At 47.2% G+C, this 18,145-nt stretch overlaps 1 protein-coding gene across 5 annotated transcripts in view; it reads right to left on the bottom strand.

Annotated features, from left to right (window-relative positions):
- LOC140903943 (beta-1,4 N-acetylgalactosaminyltransferase 2-like) overlaps positions 1 to 18,145 on the bottom strand; it is a 71,635-nt gene that overhangs the window by 20,628 nt on the left and 32,862 nt on the right. For 2 of the 5 annotated variants that reach the window (XM_073325956.1, XM_073325957.1), the window contains exons 2-7: positions 11,000 to 11,173; positions 5,549 to 5,686; positions 3,905 to 4,011; positions 3,005 to 3,042; positions 1,298 to 1,478; positions 556 to 642 (exon numbers count right to left, since the gene is read on the bottom strand). In XM_073325956.1, the coding sequence (XP_073182057.1) occupies positions 556 to 642; positions 1,298 to 1,478; positions 3,005 to 3,042; positions 3,905 to 4,011; positions 5,549 to 5,686; positions 11,000 to 11,172 (724 nt within the window). In that variant the 5' untranslated portion in view covers position 11,173. Of the gene's footprint in view, positions 1 to 555; positions 643 to 1,297; positions 1,479 to 3,004; positions 3,043 to 3,904; positions 4,012 to 5,548; positions 5,687 to 10,999; positions 11,174 to 12,441; positions 12,465 to 18,145 lie in introns of those variants that run through there. The other 3 variants (XM_073325958.1, XM_073325960.1, XM_073325959.1) reach the window with 3 other exon arrangements.

Here is an 18,145-nt window from a genome sequence, read left to right as displayed (position 1 = left end):
TAGCACAGACTGCCACAGACCATGGGGAAGAGCAACAGCGCTAGGTCAGCAACCGTTGGGACTCTGAACAAGTCATCCTCTTTGTCCCTAAGTTGCCCTATCTGCAAAATGGAGGTAGGGACGTGGGGCATCCCACGGATTAGCTAGTGTTTGTGAAGTGCATTGAGATCCTCAAATGGAAGGCACTACACTAAGTGTTGTCGGAGCCAATCCAAGGTTTTCCCGGAATTAGAACATTTAAAGAGGTCTGTTCATTCAGGGCTTTTCAGTGGACATAACTTTGGAAGAACCTAACTGGCCACAAAACATTAACTATGATGCTGATGTGTTTAGCCCTTGTCAATTACACACGTTTTTGAATGGAGAGGCATCAGGAGACCGGAAAGACTTTAAGAAGCCCAGCATCAGGCCTAAAAGAGTAACTAACTTCTACCACAGTAAAGACTGGAGTAAGGATTTACCATCAGCAATTGCCAGCTTGCTGGAGCCACTCCCTGACACCCCCTTAAAAGGGCAAAAGGGGTTTCCTACAGGGAGGTACTCAGAAACACTTACCTGCTCCAGGATCAAACAACTTTGGAAGGCCGGGCTGTCGGATGATCACAGGAAACTGAGCCACATGATGTCTGCTCTCAAAACTCACTTAGAAAACAAGAAAAGCAAAATAGGAAAGTTGCATCACTCATAAGTCTTCAAGTATTCTGGAGATCTTTGATGACACAGTGGAAACCTCCAAGTAAGAACCTTGATTGGAAATCCATTTGTTCCCTGGCAATGCTTTAGGCTGGAATAGATAAAAGTGGCCCCCCTGATTTTATATAGTGTTAAATGACCTTCCAGCCTCGGTGATGGAAAATGGACAAGTGGGAAGCCTAGAAAGAGTTCTTTGAAAGACCTCTTGTTCAACTGACTCAAAAAACTGGATACATTCTTTTTCCCCAAGTACCAGGAATTCTCCTGGCTTGGCAGTCTAGCTTCACCTCATGTGTAGTTAGAAGCCAAAGACTGAAGCCCTGATTCACTAGGAAGCAGGGCATCGAAAGAGGCTTCAGCTTCCTGAGGATCATAACTGACCTCACCAATCTCTGCCAAAACTTTGAAAGACAGCTATGGAAGATGGCAGCATCCTGCATCTATTTCTCTGCTCATGCTGTGTTAAATAATGGGTCTTTCAGAAAGATGCCTTCTTGGAGGTAAAGTTAGTTTAGCAGATGCTTGAAAGTGGCCTAGTAACACTAGAGAAACTGATGGAAAACTGCCAAGGATAGGATGAAGAAATCATCCAGTCGATACTCACTCATATCTACTGCAGTGAGCTGGTAGACCACACTGGTGTATGTGACATGCTCAAGGATGAAATTCAGCAGCTCCACATCTGAGGTCAAGATGATCAGCTCTTTCTCGCCCCGTCCACTCACAACATCGTCAGAGACATCAGCAAGCGTATTGAGGGTTCCCAGAGATGCTCGCAGGATCACCTGCGTTAAGTGCCGTGGGGCACAGAGGTGGAAATCTTAGGTGTCATGGTAAAATCACAAGGCTTCCCCTCTCCTCCCTCTCTGATCTGGGTCGATCACATGGCCGTCACTTTAAGAACAGTCTTATTTAAAGGGAAAGAAGGGAGATCTGACCCCACCACCATCCTCACCCGGTTTCACTAAAAAGAAGACATCCTTGTGGAGGTCAATAAAACAGTCACCTCCCCGCCCCCAGTGTCTGAGGCGGTTCTCTGTGGCTTCAGAAAAAAATTGTAAATGAAATGTTGAACATGCTTTTAAAATGTGAACTGTGTGGGGAGAAAAAAAAAATGTCTTGACTGTATGAGGGGCTAGCCCATGCAGTGGAACATTAAATCTGGGAGATTGTAAAGGATTCCTTCCTTAGCTAGACAGGGCAATGTGGTCCACTGAATAGGACACAGGAGACCTAAATTCAATTCCTGGCTCTGGTAATCTCAGGCAAGTGACTTCCTCTCTCTCTCTCTGCCCCTCTATTTTCCTTCCTTAGTGTCTATGAAAGCTTGTTGGGGCAGGGACTGTTTTACAAAGGGCTGGTCTCCACTTCAGTTTTTACCAGCATAGCTACATCAGTTAGGGGTGTGATTTTATTTTTTTTTTTGCTGATATAGTTTCAAGGTACCTTATATTGGTGGAGCTCGAATAACCTGTACTGCCAGAAGCACTTTTATAACAGTATAGCTGCATCTGCACTAAAGGGAGCTGCTGCTTTAACTATGCCAGCATGGAGCAGCAAAACTTGAAGGCTGCATCCACACAACAGACTTCTGCTGATGTACCTATGTCAGCTTGTTTTGCTCAGGTGTATGAGATAAGTTATACCAGTAACATCACAGCTTTGCTGGTATAGCCATGTCTGCACTTGGACCACCTTGCCAGTATGCCTTACCATTATACCTATGCGGGGTAGAGCATTCCGTGTGTAGACATGGCCTGAGCATAGACCAGCCCTATGTATTTGTATAGTGCCTGGCACAGTGGGGCCCCGATCTTCGTAAGATCTCTAAGGATTTGTCTGTGCCTAGACTGCAGCTGGGATGATGCCTCCCAGCCCAGGTCGACAGACTCATGCTAGCTTCCCTCGAGCTAGCGCACTAAAGGTAGCAGTGTGGCATATTGTGGCACAGGTGGCAGCTCAGGCTGGATCCCGAGTCCAAGCCTGCCTGCCGCCCACCCACTCAAGTTGGAGCTCAGATGGCTAGCCCGACCCACCATCTATCCTGCAATGTCCACACTGCTACTTTTAGCACCCTAACTCCAGTAAAGCTAGTGAGTCTCTCTCTATCCGGGCCGGGATTGGAGACATACCCAAATGCTACTATACTAATACAAGGCTGGGAAATCAAGCCCACCTTCGTAATAGAAGGAAAACCTCATGAGAAATGTAAAACTAATGCACCTTTCATGCAGAGAGATCTCAAAGCATGTTACGCACTTGCCAAGGTAACCCTGGACTACAAACTTCCCTGCAACATCGTGAAATATACCTGGTACTTTTCTTCAGTCACTCCATGCAAACCAAGCCCTTGAAGAACAAAGGGAAACATACATAAGGACAGTAAGTAACAAGCCTAAAGCCAGTGTTTTGACTCAGGTGATTATTGTTCCCTAACAAGACTCCAGTCAGCCCACCTGAACTGGGATCACAGAGCTGGATACAAACAGAACATCAGCTCTTCTCTATGCATTTTCCCCCCTCAATTTTATCCTGGAAGAGATCTAGAGATGTCAGTAGTATTTTTGTATTGGGGCAACTCTAAAGATTTAGGGCTAGATCGTCAGCAAGCATCAGCCAGGGAAGTCAACAGAGCTACACTGATTTACACCAGCTGGAGAGCAAGCCTTTAGGTTTCCACCACTCCCTGCACCTTATAAAAGCCAAACATCAATAATTTTGCAAGATTACAACATTTGAAGCAATTAAGTAAGTGGAAGAGGAATTTAAAACCAACTACCACAGAGCTCTTCAAGAAAGCATTTTGCATTCAGATGGAAGAGCCGGTCTGCACTCGGATGACAAACGAATCAAGGGAGATTTATTGTGAAATGCAGATGGGATCTTCACTGTTTCAGCCCTTTTCATAATTGTTTTTTAAAATGCTCTGTATACAAAGTGCCTCATGGTTATTCTTCTAAGAACCCATCCCAGACATTTTGTGCACTTTACTGGAAGGAAACCAGATCTCTGGGTATCAGCGAATGGATTTTGAATTCAGCAGTTTTGTATGAAGGGTTGGGTCTTCAGAGTAAGCCAAGTCCAATACAGGTGCAATGAAGAACAAAGCCCCCCTCTTTCATATAGAGGGTATGTACAAGAGACAGGGTCTTAGACGTCACTGGAAGTTGAGCCCATGAGCAGGCTATGAAAAGGCACAAGACAAGTATACCTGGAATCCTAATCGTGTGTAGTGGCATCACCTCTACTCCTTGAATAGGATAGCTTAATGGCAGGTTTGGTTTGGCTATTACTAGATCTTGAGTCATTGAGGGGTATCTGGAACAAATGCGAGGAGAACAGGGTCAGCGTCGGGAGGATAAGGGATTATGAAAATTGTGTTAACAGTAAAACAGAGTTTGAATGAGTACTTCTTTCTACCAACATCCCCTATCTGTCTATCTGTTGGATGATTGTGGCTGAAATTTCAAGAGACAGTCTCCCACTGGGGCACCAGATGAAGCAACCAGATTTTCAGGATACATGGAGCGTGCAAGTTGTGTGCTGAGCACTTGTGAAAAATCTCTCTCGTACGTCAGTGCCTAAGTGGCAGCAGAATTGTTTGGAAGAACCTGACCCATAGATTACAAGATCTCTGAGCCAGGAGTGTCTTCTTTGTACACAACAGGATCCTGATCCTTCACTGGGGTTCTTAGGTGCTACTAGGCCTACACTTATGGTGGCATGTCGAGGTCAGACACTGTGCCCAAGAAGCATCGGTATAAATAGTCATGTAGACCTCGAGGCACTGCCTCAGCAAGTAGAGAAACACCGGAACCCTAGGCTATACACCCTACACAGCTCTACACACCACCGCAGTGTCTCTCACAGCCGAACGGCTATTTTTAGGAGCCTATTGTCCTGACGCCTCCCCATTCCAGAGCCTTTCACTGCCGTGTGTAGCTACACACCACAGAATGGGTGTAGCTGCAGTGAAAAGTAGACTGCATGTACCTTATGTGCCGCCACGAGCGTAGACAAGGCCCAAGAGGCATAAATACACGAAAAATCAGAGAAAGATGTACTCACCCTCACAAAGACAGAGAAATAGGGTAGGTGGTGGTTTAGATGGTGTAATGGTCCTCACTCAGGGTCTGGTTGGGAAGCATGGCCTAGTGGTCATGGCTGCAACCCCTAACTGTCAAGGGGATTGAGGGGAGGGGAGCCCAGGCCCTCCCACTCCACCAGGCTCCAACCTAGGGTCCTTTGGGCTACCAATGGTCTGGCAACCAAGGCTGCCCTCCCTGGGCCTCTTCCTCGCATCCCCCCTGCCCCCGTTATTCCAAGGCTTTCCCGTGTTGGGGAAATCCAAACCAAAATAAGTAAGAGGGGGCTACTATGTCCAGAGTCCACAGGGATACTTCCCTCTCTGGTTTTCTCTGAGATGGGTCCTACCTTCCCTCAGGGAGGGCCCCTTTGCGCAGCTGCATCAGATCTTTAGGCTTCCCTCTGCTCTGTGCTGCTGGAGCTATGGGCTGCAGGTCTGCTTAGCTCCAGCTCTCTGCCTCTCAAAGGAGCTAATTCCCTGCGTCTTTTAATTCCTCCAGCAGCTGGAGGATTTGCTGCAGGTGTGGTGGGGCAGGGCTGGCTAAACCCCAAATAATCCCTTATCCCCTTGGTGCCCAGTGTGGGATTTGTATACCCCATCACTGATGGTAACAACTGAAAGGATCATTTCTGCTTTCCTCCATAGCTGGGGTTTCTTCTACCTCAGTACAACTCAGCCCCAAAGCTTCAGTTCATGACTTTCCCACATGAATTTAGTGCCAGGAAAGATGCAGGCTGGACAGGTCGAGAGACAGGAGAATTCCTTTACCTTTTCTGATAGTGCTCCAACTCCCTCTGTCGCCTCTCTTTAATGGAGGCAAGGTCTTTCTTATCAATATAATCTTCCATCTGGTAGACATGCACACGGTCAGCTTTGGCGCACTCACACTGATTCTTTGGAGCTAGCCTGAAGAGAGGGAAAAAGAAGAAAACCCAGAAGGCTCAGCTTGTGCAAGGACACTGGAAGAATCTGCTGTTTTGTGACCTTTTGAAAATAATATGCATATGGCCAAGCTTGGTGGGTTAGGCCTGTATCTATATGGGCGTGTGTATATATATTAGTGATATGGGCCTAACCCACTAACCATGGACATGAAACTCATGTTTCAAATGCACACTGGCAAAGTTCTGATCTCAGCTGGACACTACCGTCCCAGCACTGCAGGATGTTCAGCTCTGGATGGGAACATTGTGACTGAGCCAGAGTTAAGAAGCGAACAGGATCCCATACTGCCTTGGCAGGTGAATGTAGCTTCCTTTGTAAGAAAGTTGGGTTACACTGTAGGACATTTGGGCCAGATTCTCAGCTAGTGTGTCAAGGTTCCTCCCCCACTCTGAACTCTAGGGTACAGATGTGGGGACCTGCATGAAAAACCTCCTAAGCTTATCTTTACCAGCTTAGGTCAAAACTTCCCCAAGGTACAAAATATTACCCCCGTTATCCTTGGACTGGCCGCTACCACCACCAAACTAATACTGGTTACTGGGGAAGAGCTGTTTGGACGCGTCCTTCCCCCCAAAATACTTCCCAAAACCTTGCACCCCACTTCCTGGACAAGGTTTGGTAAAAAGCCTCACCAATTTGCCTAGGTGACTACAGACCCAGACCCTTGGATCTTAAGAACAATGAACAATCCTCCCAACACTTGCACTCCCCTTTCCTGGGAAATGTTGGATAAAAAGCCTCACCAATTTGCCTAGGTGACTACAGACCCAGTCCCCTGGATCTTAAGAACAATGAACAATCCTCCCAACACTTGCACCCCCCCTTTCCTGGGAAATGTTGGATAAAAAGCCTCACCAATTTGCATAGGTGACCACAGACCCAAACCCTTGGATCTGAGAACAATGAAAAAGCATTCAGTGTTTTACAAGAAGACTTTTAATAAAAAATAGAAGTAAATAGAAATAAAGAAATCCCCCCTGTAAAATCAGGATGGTAGATATCTTACAGGGTAATTAGATTCAAAAACATAGAGAACCCCTCTAGGCAAAACCTTAAGTTACAAAAAAGATACACAGACAGAAATAGTTATTCTATTCAGCACAATTCTTTTCTCAGCCATTTAAAGAAATCATAATCTAACACATACCTAGCTAGATCACTTACTAAAAGTTCTAAGACTCCATTCCTGTTCTGTCCCCGGCCAAAACGACTACAGACAGACACAGACCCTTTGTTTCTCTCCCTCCTCCCAGCTTTTGAAAGTATCTTGTCTCCTCATTGGTCATTTTGGTCAGGTGCCAGCGAGGTTACCTTTAGCTTCTTAACCCTTTACAGGTGAGAGGAGCTTTCCCCTGGCCAGGAGGGATTTCAAAGGGGTTTACCCTTCCCTTTATATTTATGACATAGTGTAACTGCACAGAGCCACTGACACCAGCTAGGAAACATGTCCTTGATTACAGAGGGAGCCCAAGAAAGCTGTTGCTCAAGGTCAGGGCCTGTGCTGGTGCAAAAGCACCTAATTAGCCCCTGTCTGGCCAGCTCCAATCAGAAGAAACAGATTGGGGCTGATGGAAAAGGCCGGATGCCAGCCTAAGGATTGGCAACACCTGCTGGCCTGACAAGCCAAGGGCTATATAGGCTGGGAGGGAGCCAGAAGGCAGGGGGCAGCCATGGAGAAGTCAGGGAGGGAGCTGGAGGCCTCCTAGCTGAAGGCTGACTCTGCCTGTAAGGGAGGTAACCAAACCTATAAAGCTGTATATAGATGGACACTAGAGGTGGGACAATGATAAGTAAATAAAGACCCAGGTGTTGCACAACCCTGAAGCCTCTCCAAGCCTTATTGGGGAGGACAAGTGGGGCCCAGGAAGGGGGGAGGGTCATGAATCCTGTTACAGGGCCATAAAACAACAAACAAACCAAACCACCTCCCCTCCGCCCGCTCCATCATACTTAATATCAGAGCCAACTTTTGGGATAGAGAACCAGTGGCCATGCCCCACCTCTCCTTCCCAGTTTGGAAAGGAGAACCCTATGAAATACTGAACTGGGAGTCAGGAGATCCAGGTTCTATTCCTAGATCTGCCACTGGCTCTCTGTGAACTCAGAAAAGTCACCTAATCTCTCTCGCTGGATGTCTCCTTCCCATGGGGAAGGGAGCAATGCTGCAAGATTCCACTCCCTGCAAGAGGAGAGAGTTTCTGGTAATGACAGACTGGGGCCATCTTCCCAGCAGCCAGGAGAGGTGACCATCGCCCTCCTATCCAGCATGCAGAAGGGATAGGGACAGAACACAAGGAGGAGGGAAGCTCCAAACCCACTTAAGATCCAGAACAGAGAGGGAAAGAGCCCCCTCTTTCATCCCAGAAACTGGGTCAGGTCAAATGCAACCCTCTATATCTCTAACCGCCACCAGCCCAAACAGCAAAAACAAGCAACCACATGGGCATGTGCCTCAGGGATCACTGGAAAATCTGGACATAATCCATAATACGCTTGATGGAGATTGTGAGACACTTGTCTCCCTGCAAGAACGGGTGTCGAGGAACAATAAATCCCACAAACCGTTAGCAATAAAGCCCCCACAAGTTGCCCAGCTGCCTCTTTTCCACTGTCAGAGGTAAACAGAGACGTACTTGGGTTTGCATGGAGGGGCTTGTGTCTGAGCTTCCTCTTTCTGGGTACAGATCAATTATTTGCAGGTCCCTTGGCTGGCAGACTTGATAGTGCCTTAGGCAACTCTCTGAGTCCACTGAGAAGTTGCAAGACCAGCTTTGTTGGTTAGAGGTGAGCAAGTTGACCCTCAGCAATAAATACCTTATCTACGCTAACTCCACAGCCTACTTCTTCTTTCCCCCACCCTTCCCAGATATTGTAACCTGCCTCCCATTCTACTCCATTGCTCCCCAGAACCATCCTGCTACACCACATTCCCTCCTACCCCAGCCCCATGCAAGCACTGTGCACTACACGACTCCAGGAGGGGGGACTGAAGTCTCGGGTGGGCTCAGGCTTCAGTCCCCCCTCCTGGAGTCGTGTCGTAATTTTTGTTGTCAGAAGGGGGTCGTAGTGCAATGACGTTTGAGAACCCCTGTACTAGACCACACTGCCCCTGACGAATAGATTTCTGGGAGGAAGCCGTAGCTCTGTTTTCCAATTGCCTGTGAAATAAAAGGCCAGCACTTCAGGCTCATATTCAGGAATGAAGTCAGAGTTTAAGGCCAGACAGGATCACAAGATCATCTAGCCCAGGGGTCGGCAACCTACGGCACGCGTGCCAAAGGCGGCATGCGAGCTGATTTCAGTGGCACTCTGCTGCCGGCCTGGGATTCCGTCCACTGGCCCCCTGCCAGCTGGGATCCCGGCCGCCGGTGCCGCTCGGCCCGCTGCTGGCCTGGATGGACGGAACCCCGGGCCGTCAGCGGGCAAAGCGGGACAGGCAGCCAGAATCCCAGACCAGCAGGGGGCTGCCTGCCGCCGGCCCCACTCAGCCCACTGCCAGTCTGGGGTTTCGTTCGCCGGCCCCTGTAAATATAAAATGTAGGACTGGCACGTGACACCTTCAATTACAGTGAATAAATGAAGACTTGGCACACCACTTCTGAAAAGTTGCCGACCCCTGATCTAGCCTGACCGATGTATCACAAGGCACGAAACACCACTCGGCCACCTGCACCCCAACATCCAGAATTAGACCAAAGTATCACAGCCCTCAAGAAGCTAAACTAGTACTTGCCACAGGCAGAGAACAGGAAAGACCAAAGTGAATGGCAGGGATCAATTTGTCCCGTTATCTTTTATTATTCATTTGTCTTGGGACCATTAGGTGTTGTGTGAAAACAAAGATGCAGCTGAGCCACATGGTAGAGAGAGAGCAGCTGCTATTTTGCCAAACAACAACAGGGAAGAGGAAAGAAAGTTAATTTGAATCCCATTTCTACCTAGCTATTATTGCATCAATCATGAAGGGTCTACTTAAAATCTTGGAGAAATCCCACAATTTTTGCAGGTTGGTTACGGCATAAATAGCAAATTTCATGGATGTGTTACACATCCGCGAAATTTGCTATTTACGCCATGACCCACCCACAAAAAATGTGGGATTTCTCTGCAGTGTTTTTCAAACTGGGGTTCTCAAACCCAAAAGGGGGTTGCAAGCCTATTGGTGTGGGGGGTAATAGTATTACCATGCCTACTTCTGCGCTGCTGCTGGCAATGGTGCTGCCTTCAGACCTGGGTGCCCGGCCAGTAACTGCCGCGCTCCGCTGTCTTCAGAGCTGGGCGGCTGGAGACCAGATTTCACGGTCTGTGACGCGATTTTCACAGCTGAGAATTTGGTACACCCCTAATTATCATGAACAATGACATAACTCTGATGCATCATTATTTTCCTCCCCTAATGTTTTATAGCATGCCTCCTTTTTGTTCAAAAGAGACACTCTTCTGCACCACCATAGCATTTAGGCATCAAAGCTATAAAAGCTCCTAAAGGTACATCTACACTGCAAAAGGCCTGTGGCTGCGAGTCTCAGAGCCCAGGTTGACAGATTTGGGCTAACCCTACAGGGCTAAAAATAACAATGTAGACATGCCTGCTCAGGCTGGAGCTTGGGCTTTGAGACCCACCCTCACTGGATTTCAGAGCCCAGTGGAAATGTCTCTACAGGTATTTTTAGCCCCATAGTGCAAGTCTGAATCTGTAGACCTGGGCTGTGAGACTTGCTCCTGCTGGGTTTGGGTTTTGTTGTTTTTTTCGCCATGTAAGTGTACCCTTAGTGGCTTAAGTCCCATTGAATGTCAATGCGATTTAAGCACTTTTAAAAGTTTCCCCCATTACAGTTCTAATTGCTGTGATTGATTAGGTAGATCCAAAGGAATAATTATTTTTTCCTTGTATCCCTCCTCCCTGGCCCTGTGAACAAAATTTGCAATTTTCTCAAGTTTGTTAGTCAATATTATTTGCAGAATTAATTTTTGCAAATAATTTTGGTCTGTAGCTTGTTCGTAACCAATTTTTAAGGAGCATCTAACAAGCCAGACGCTTCCATTCATCTCAAAGATCCTGTGAATTTTTATCCTTGGATCGGACGAAATAGGCAACTAGTGCAAATCATCCTAATTCCAAACCTGAAATTAACTTTCTGCAATATGGGCATTAACAGCTGGAGCAAATTTAACAATTCAAACAAACATTAGCCAACCTTTTCCTTTGCAGTATTTGCACAAATCTAGCTACGAAGAACAATTGAAGCAGTTAATATCAGCAAGGGAACTTACCAAATTCCATTGTAGGTAAACAAGGACTTGTATTTTTCTGGTGACAGAAGTTTCATGTCAGACCCAGCCTCTGAAATCTCTCCCTTGATCTGACTTTCAGCTGGCCTTTGCCAGTGCATGGAGGCCAAAACCACAACCACTGTACACGAGACCAGGATAAGGAAGTATTTCATACTGCATTAAACAGACGAAAGGAAGATTTCAGTAAGCAACGAGGCAGCATTTAGAAGCTGTTAGCTCTGTGGCTGCATTTCCAAACTCTAACGCATTTCACCTTCGGTTTTTCTCCCTTCCACCCACACCCAGCAGATCTGAATCTCTTCTTCATGTTCAGAAGAATTTTCTACCAAACAAAATAATAAAGCCTCCTTCCTTGATTATACTTAGGAAAGACTGACTACCCATGCTGGGAAGCTGTTATACCAATTATAGGACAGTTGTTCAGACAGAAACTTATGAGCTTGAGACAAAAACTGTTGTATTTTACTGTGTTTTTTCTCTGAACTTTTCGAGGGTGTTATTAAACCAGACAGCCCTGTGTCCTTTAGAGCATGACTAGTTAAGAATTTACCTGTTGATTAGTTGCAATGATTGGCTAAGAATAGATACTAAGACAGAACTTATTAGTTCTCCTAGTGTATCTCTGCTGCTACTTTCATTCCCCCACCTACCAAATGCCTCTCCTAGAATCCACACTGAGGGTTCTGCTGACCCATTTGGACTGTGACACAGGGGAAAGGTGCGCTGGACTCAGAGCAAGAACACCCTGAATTATAGGCCACTTCCTCCAGACACCACAGTTAGTATTTCTGCCATTCACAACCTTTATTATTCCCCAAAGACTACATTAAGACGCAGCAAAGGCTGAGAGTACATGTCAGTAATTCCCAGTTAAATACATTACAGAGATGCTGTAAATATATAAAAAAAAATCCCCCAAAACCAAAACTCTCTTCCCCCAAACATTATAAACCCAGGAAATTCAGAGTAAATACATTTGGATTTCTCTTAAATACGTAGCCTTAAAAATGAACTTCCTAGGTTTATAGCACTTGGTATTTTGCATAAATAACAACATCCCTGTAATGTATTTAATACAGAATTGCTGATATGTACTCAGTGTTTATGTTGTTTTGTTCGGGAATTATCTTATTGTTTTCAAGTTAAAAATGTAATGCATGCACACTAAACACAAAACTCAACATTAGCAGGCCATACTTCATATCTTCACTCTATTCAAAATATCAACTTGCAGATTTTAAAAAATGATTTAGCTTGTCTGGCTGCTTCCCACCCGTATCCACACACACTTTAGAATCCCACAAAGCAAACAGAATGCACACCCCTCCCCACTGCCCTGTTTTGTAGGTAGATCTGATGCAACAGGTAGCTTTTGGAAAAAAGTGGTAACTACACACTTCATGATTTTCAGCATTGTTTACCCCCTAACTGAAGTTTCTGTCAGCAGAAGCTGGTCGGTGCATAAGATCTTCTTCAGGGAAACTCATGAAAAATTGCCTTCTTTCAAAATGGCTGGGCTACATTGCTTCATTGAAGATGGTGGCTGCAACTTCCTAACACCACCAGCCTTTCACCCACTCAAGCACTCTCCTCTGGGCTATGCCAGCCTTCTCCTCATTTTGTAGGTTAACAATAGGTGTATCCCAATCTTCGAGTCCTTTCGAAGCATTTCCCTGTGATATCCAGCCCCTGACAGAAGCGACTCACAGAAATCCTGGATCCTCTCCCTCCACTGAAGCAGTGTACCCCAGTTTACTAGTTTTCCCTTAAACCACCGCTCCTGCAAACCACACAGCACTTGTGAGCACTTATAACAAAACCAGTTTTATTTAAGAAAAAATAAAGATTTAAGTAACAACAAGAAAGGGTGGTGGAAACAAATGGTCACAATACAAAACAAAAGCATAAGAAGTGAACCTGGGTCTACACTTATTAATAGTTACCTTTCCTATTTAATAAAGTAGGCTGCCCCCCCAAAGTTTAGCCAGTTGCAGAACTGGATGGCTTCACAAGAGCCAGGATCCAATTTTTCATGAGAACATCCCTGCTTTCCTCAATGAATAGATGCAGAGGGTCTCTCCCTCCTCTCTGTTATACTGAAATAGTCTTGTTCCTATTCATAGATATAACCAAATGGCGGTTTGCCCTAATATTCCTTTTTTACCTTCAAGAGGTTTTGACTGTTTGCAGTTGTCTCTGGTGGTTTGCCACTCCTTTCCAATTTCTCACACATGCATTTCCCCAAGACCCATGGTTTTGTCACTGTTCAAAATATAGCTTGTAGAGAAATACGAAGATAACTATGTTTTAACTTCACTGTACATTGGTCCAGCAACATTTTCCCCCACTCCTTTCTCCTGTGCAGTCTTCCCTAAAAGAAGCTGTACTAAGTCATGTCCATATTGAGCGGTGGTATTCATTGCACAGAAAGAGTGCCTGCCAACAGTTGTGCAACAAATAGGATGTGTATTTAATTACTTGCTATCTGCCTATCAAGAAAGTACTGAAGCCACAAAGTGGGGTTGCTCAGCATTTGAAGGGGGTGTGGGGCAAGAGTCCAAACAAACTTCTCTTTGGGTGCCTAAATTTAGACACTTGTGTTTGAATATTTGGGCCCACCATTTAAACAAGCCATGGTATGAACACTGGTGGACTAAACAACACATACCTAAATCATCTATAGCAATCACTTCTAAATAAACCCATTTAAGACAGAAGCACCCTCTGCTCCACTTTTTGAGCTTTAAGCTCATCAGTTTACCAGGGGGGAATGAGATGGGAATCCTAAACTTAATGAGGAATGGATTTTTCACATCATCAGGAGGAAATCCAGCCACTCGAAACCTTTTCCAGGACCTACCCCGACATTAGCAATACCACTGTGGCTTATTTACTTTGACCCAAGAAAGGAAATGGCACTTATGCAAACAGAACAGTGTGTGGAAAAAGTCCAACTAGACTTGGAATGCTGTCCATCATGAAGGGCTCCATCCTGCAAGAACACGTTCACAGGGAAGAGTCATTTTACTCACACAAGCTATTCCCAGTTACTTCTGTCATAAATATAAAGGGAAGGGCAAACCCCTTTAAAATCCCTCCTGGCCAGAGGAAAAATCCTCTTACCTGTAAAGGGTTAAGAAGCTAAAGGTAACCTCGCTGGCATCTGCCCAAAATGACCAATTTGGAGACAAGATACTTTCAAAAGCTGGGAGGAGGGAGAAAAACAAAGGGTCTGCGTCTGTCTGTTTGTCTGATGTTTTGGCCGGGGACAGAACAGGAATGGAGTTGTTGGGAACACTGGGGCATGGCCACTAGGTAACTCGAGGGGATGGAAGACCACGAGTGTCGATGAAGCCCCCTTGCACTAGGCCCCGGTGTCCTTGGCCCCCCCTCCTGCCTGGAGGCACTCGCAGCAACTCTGCGTACTAGGCCCAAGTGTCCTTGGAGCCCCCCGTCTGGAGGCACTCGCAGCAGCTCTGTGTACTAGGCCCAAGTGTCCTTGGCCCCCCCCCCCCCCGCCTGGAGGCACACACAGCAGTTATGCTGAGAATCTGCAACAGTATGTTGCAGAGTCAGACTGCCTGAAACTAGCAGCTTTATGTATAGTTTAACAAATGATACAGAGAATCAGGGAACTAGCTGGGAACTGGATTGGCTGGCTATATGGATACTTGGGGCAGCTTGCTATTGGACAAGTATGCTGGAAAAAAGGATGTATAAAAGCCTGTGTAACTTCCTGCTCTGTTGTGCAGGATTTGAGATTTTATTCTCCCTGTACCTTTTTGCAGCTGCAAATAAACTTTTCTGCTTCTCCACCCCGTTGTGATTATTGGGTGTAGCACACCGGGTAACGAACCACTCAAGCTGTTGTTCAGCCTCTCGGCACTGGGTGCCGGCAACAGCTTTTGGCGTCCCTGGGTGGGCGACGAGGCTGCAATTTAGCCTTGCCCGGACCCCTCCTGGAGGTCGAGGATTGTGGCGAGAACCGACGCCCAGCGCGCACCGGTGAGTTCATCGGGGGCCTCGGAGGAGACGCGATTTGATCGACCCCAGAGGGCACAACGGTGCAATGCACTCATATAGTGGAGAAGCTGTTGTGGACGGCAGTGAAGAACCGGTCCCTTAGACATGGGGGAGGAGCAGCTGCAGGCCACGGTGAAGAACCGGTCCCTTGGATAAGGTAGGAACCTTTTAAAATCCGGATTGTATGCTCTGTTGGAACCTGGGGACGCCCAGAGTTACCCTGTAGGTATGGGACAGGGACAGAGCTCAGAGGTTAGGGCACGGTGTACGCCCCTAGAGTGCATTCTAGCAAACTGGAAGGTATTTGGTGCGGATCCGATGACTAAGAGCCAATTAAAACGATTCTGTACAGTTGACTGGCCTCAGTATCAACTAGAGGACCAGGAGTGGTGGCCACCAGGAGGGTCAATTAATTACAACACGATCCTTCAGTTACTCCTGTTCTGTCAGAGAACAAGGAAATGGAATGAACATATGTATGCGCATTTGTTTCTGACTTTATGTACTCGACCAGATATTTTACAGCGCTGTAATCTGACTCCGACTGGTTCGGTAGCAGCTAATGTTAGTCCCCAGACCCCCACCCCCACTGTAATGGCAGAGCCGGTGTCCCCTTCGGCCCCCACACCCCCACCGTATAAGGGTAGGATGCCTCGGGTTACAGAGATTGCCCCCTCGGTGGGACTCTATCCTTTGCTTACCGAGACGGTTGTGGCTTGCCCAGGGGCAGACGGACGTCAGGCTACCACTATGCAAGTTTACACCCATGTGCCATTCAATCCAATAGACTTAGCAGCTTTTAAAACATAGGCTGGGGAATTCTCAACGAACGCAAGCAGGTTTATTTCAGTCTTTGAGGGGTGCCTCAATAGTCACAAGCCGATTGAGACGACTGTAATATCCTCCTGAGAACCCTGTTGTCTGAGGTGGAGAGGGATCAGGTTACAGCTAAGGCAAGGGGAGCGTCAGCGTTCAAGCGAAAAAAAAGAAAGGAATCTATCTGTCAAGTTCCTACCCCAAGTAACCGTAAGCGGCTCAGGGCATTTCTGGGTATGGCAGGCTTTTGCAGGATATGGATCCCAGAGTTTGGACTGTGGGCTAAACCCCTGTACAACTGTGTAAAAGGAGCAGATCATGACCCTTTCTATTGGACCCCAGAGGCTGACAGGGCATTTAAAATCCTGAAAAGAAAATTAATGGAAGCCCAGGCTCTGGACCTGCCAGATCTCTGTAAGCCGTTTCAGTTGTATGTACATGAACGAAGGAGGGTGGCCCTAGGAGTGCTTACACAGCTGTTAGGAGCATGGAGACATCCCGTGGCTTATTTTTCTAAGCAACTGGATCAGGTTGCAAAGGGTTGGCCAGCATGTTTACGGGCGATCGCAGCTACTGCCCTAGTGCTTGAGGAAGCGGAGAAGCTAACATTGGGAGGGGTTATGCAAATCTATACTCCCCATATGGTCCGAGCCTTATTGGATGCAAAGGGAGGGCTTTGGCTCACCCAGGCTCAGATTGCTCGGTACCAGGCTAAGCTGTTAGAGAACTCTGAAGTCACCTTACAGCCTTGCCCCTCCCTTAACCCAGCCACTCTCTTGCCAGAAACAGAGGAACAGAAACATGACTGTTTAGAGATCATAGATGCCCAGTACTCCAGCAGTCCGGATTTAAAGGATGTACCCCTCCCAAATGCAGATTATGAGTGGTACACTGATGGTAGCAGTACTGTAATAGATGGGCAAAGGAGGGCGGGTTATGCTGCTGTGACCCTCCATGACACTGTGGAAGCTGAAGGTTTGCCTGCTGGGACCTCTGCCCAGCTTGCTGAACTAATAGCCCTGGCCCGTGCACTTGAACTGTCAAAAGGAAAGCGGGTCAACATTTTTACTGATTCAAAATATGCTTTTGGTGTGCTGCATGCTCATGCTGGCCTATGGAAGCAAAGGGGAATGCTGACAGCCCAAGGCTCCCCAGTCAAGTACGGGCCCCAAATCCTCCGGCTCCTAGAAGCCGTACAACTCCCCTCGGAAGTGGCGGTGGTACATTGTAAAGCCCATCAAAGGGAGGATCAAGATGTGGTCAGAGGTAAAGCTTGGGCAGATAGAGAGGCTAAGCATGCTGCCACCCTGCCATCCCCTCAGACTGAGAACGCCCATGTGCATGCCCTTATCTCATCAGTAGGGGAACTTCCAACCCCTCAGTACTCTGGGGAGAAGAGACAGCTAACTGACAAACTCGGTCTCCGGGAAAAGGAGGGATGGCTCCATTCCCCAGAAGGGAAGGTCCTCTTACCAAAGGGCCCAATCCGGCCAGTGCTTCAGAAACTACATCAAACCACTCATGCTAGCAGGGAAGCACTTATCCAGCTAATGGGAAAATACTTTATCACTTCCGGACTCCGACCCCTGGCTGCCCAGGTACAGGTGGACTGCTTAGTCTGCCAAAAGAATAACCCCCGACCGGGACATCCTGTGCCACCAGCTGCCCTAGAACCCACTCCGGGCCCCGGACAAGTGTGGCAAATAGACTTTACTGAGTTTCCCAGGACCCAAGGGTTCAAATATCTCCTTGTTACAGTGGATCGGTTCAGCGGATGGCCAGAAGCCTTCCCATGCCGTAACTGCACTGCCAGGACAGTGGCCCTCAAGTTTGTTAAGGAGCTCATTCCTCGCTTTGGACTCCCCCTGTGGATGGAATCTGACAATGGGACACACTTCACGTCAAAAATCATTCAAAGCATCTCACATGCCTTACAGATCCCCTGGAAACTCCATACGCCCTGGAGACCGCAAGCCAGTGGTGTAGCGGAGCGTACCAATCAGACCCTTAAACGGCATCTCTCAAAAGCGTGCCAAGAAGCCTCACTGCGATGGCCTGATGCTTTGCCCCTCGTCCTACTTCGTATCCGCGTTCTCCCAAAGGGTAGATTAGGGCTTAGTCCCTTTGAAATTATGTTTGGAAGGGCATGGCCCATGAATGGCACCCCGGTTCTGTCAGGGGAATGGGAGCTGGGTAATGTTTTTTTGTCACAGTATATGTGTTCCCGGTCTGCTGTTCTCTTGTCTCTTCACAGGTATACCAAGGATTCCCAGCCTCTCCCCTTGG

This window comes from Lepidochelys kempii, chromosome 27, assembly GCF_965140265.1.
Source record: "Lepidochelys kempii isolate rLepKem1 chromosome 27, rLepKem1.hap2, whole genome shotgun sequence".
In the NCBI taxonomy this organism is placed as follows: domain Eukaryota; kingdom Metazoa; phylum Chordata; order Testudines; family Cheloniidae; genus Lepidochelys; species Lepidochelys kempii.
This window is presented reverse-complemented; position numbering and strand designations above follow the sequence as displayed.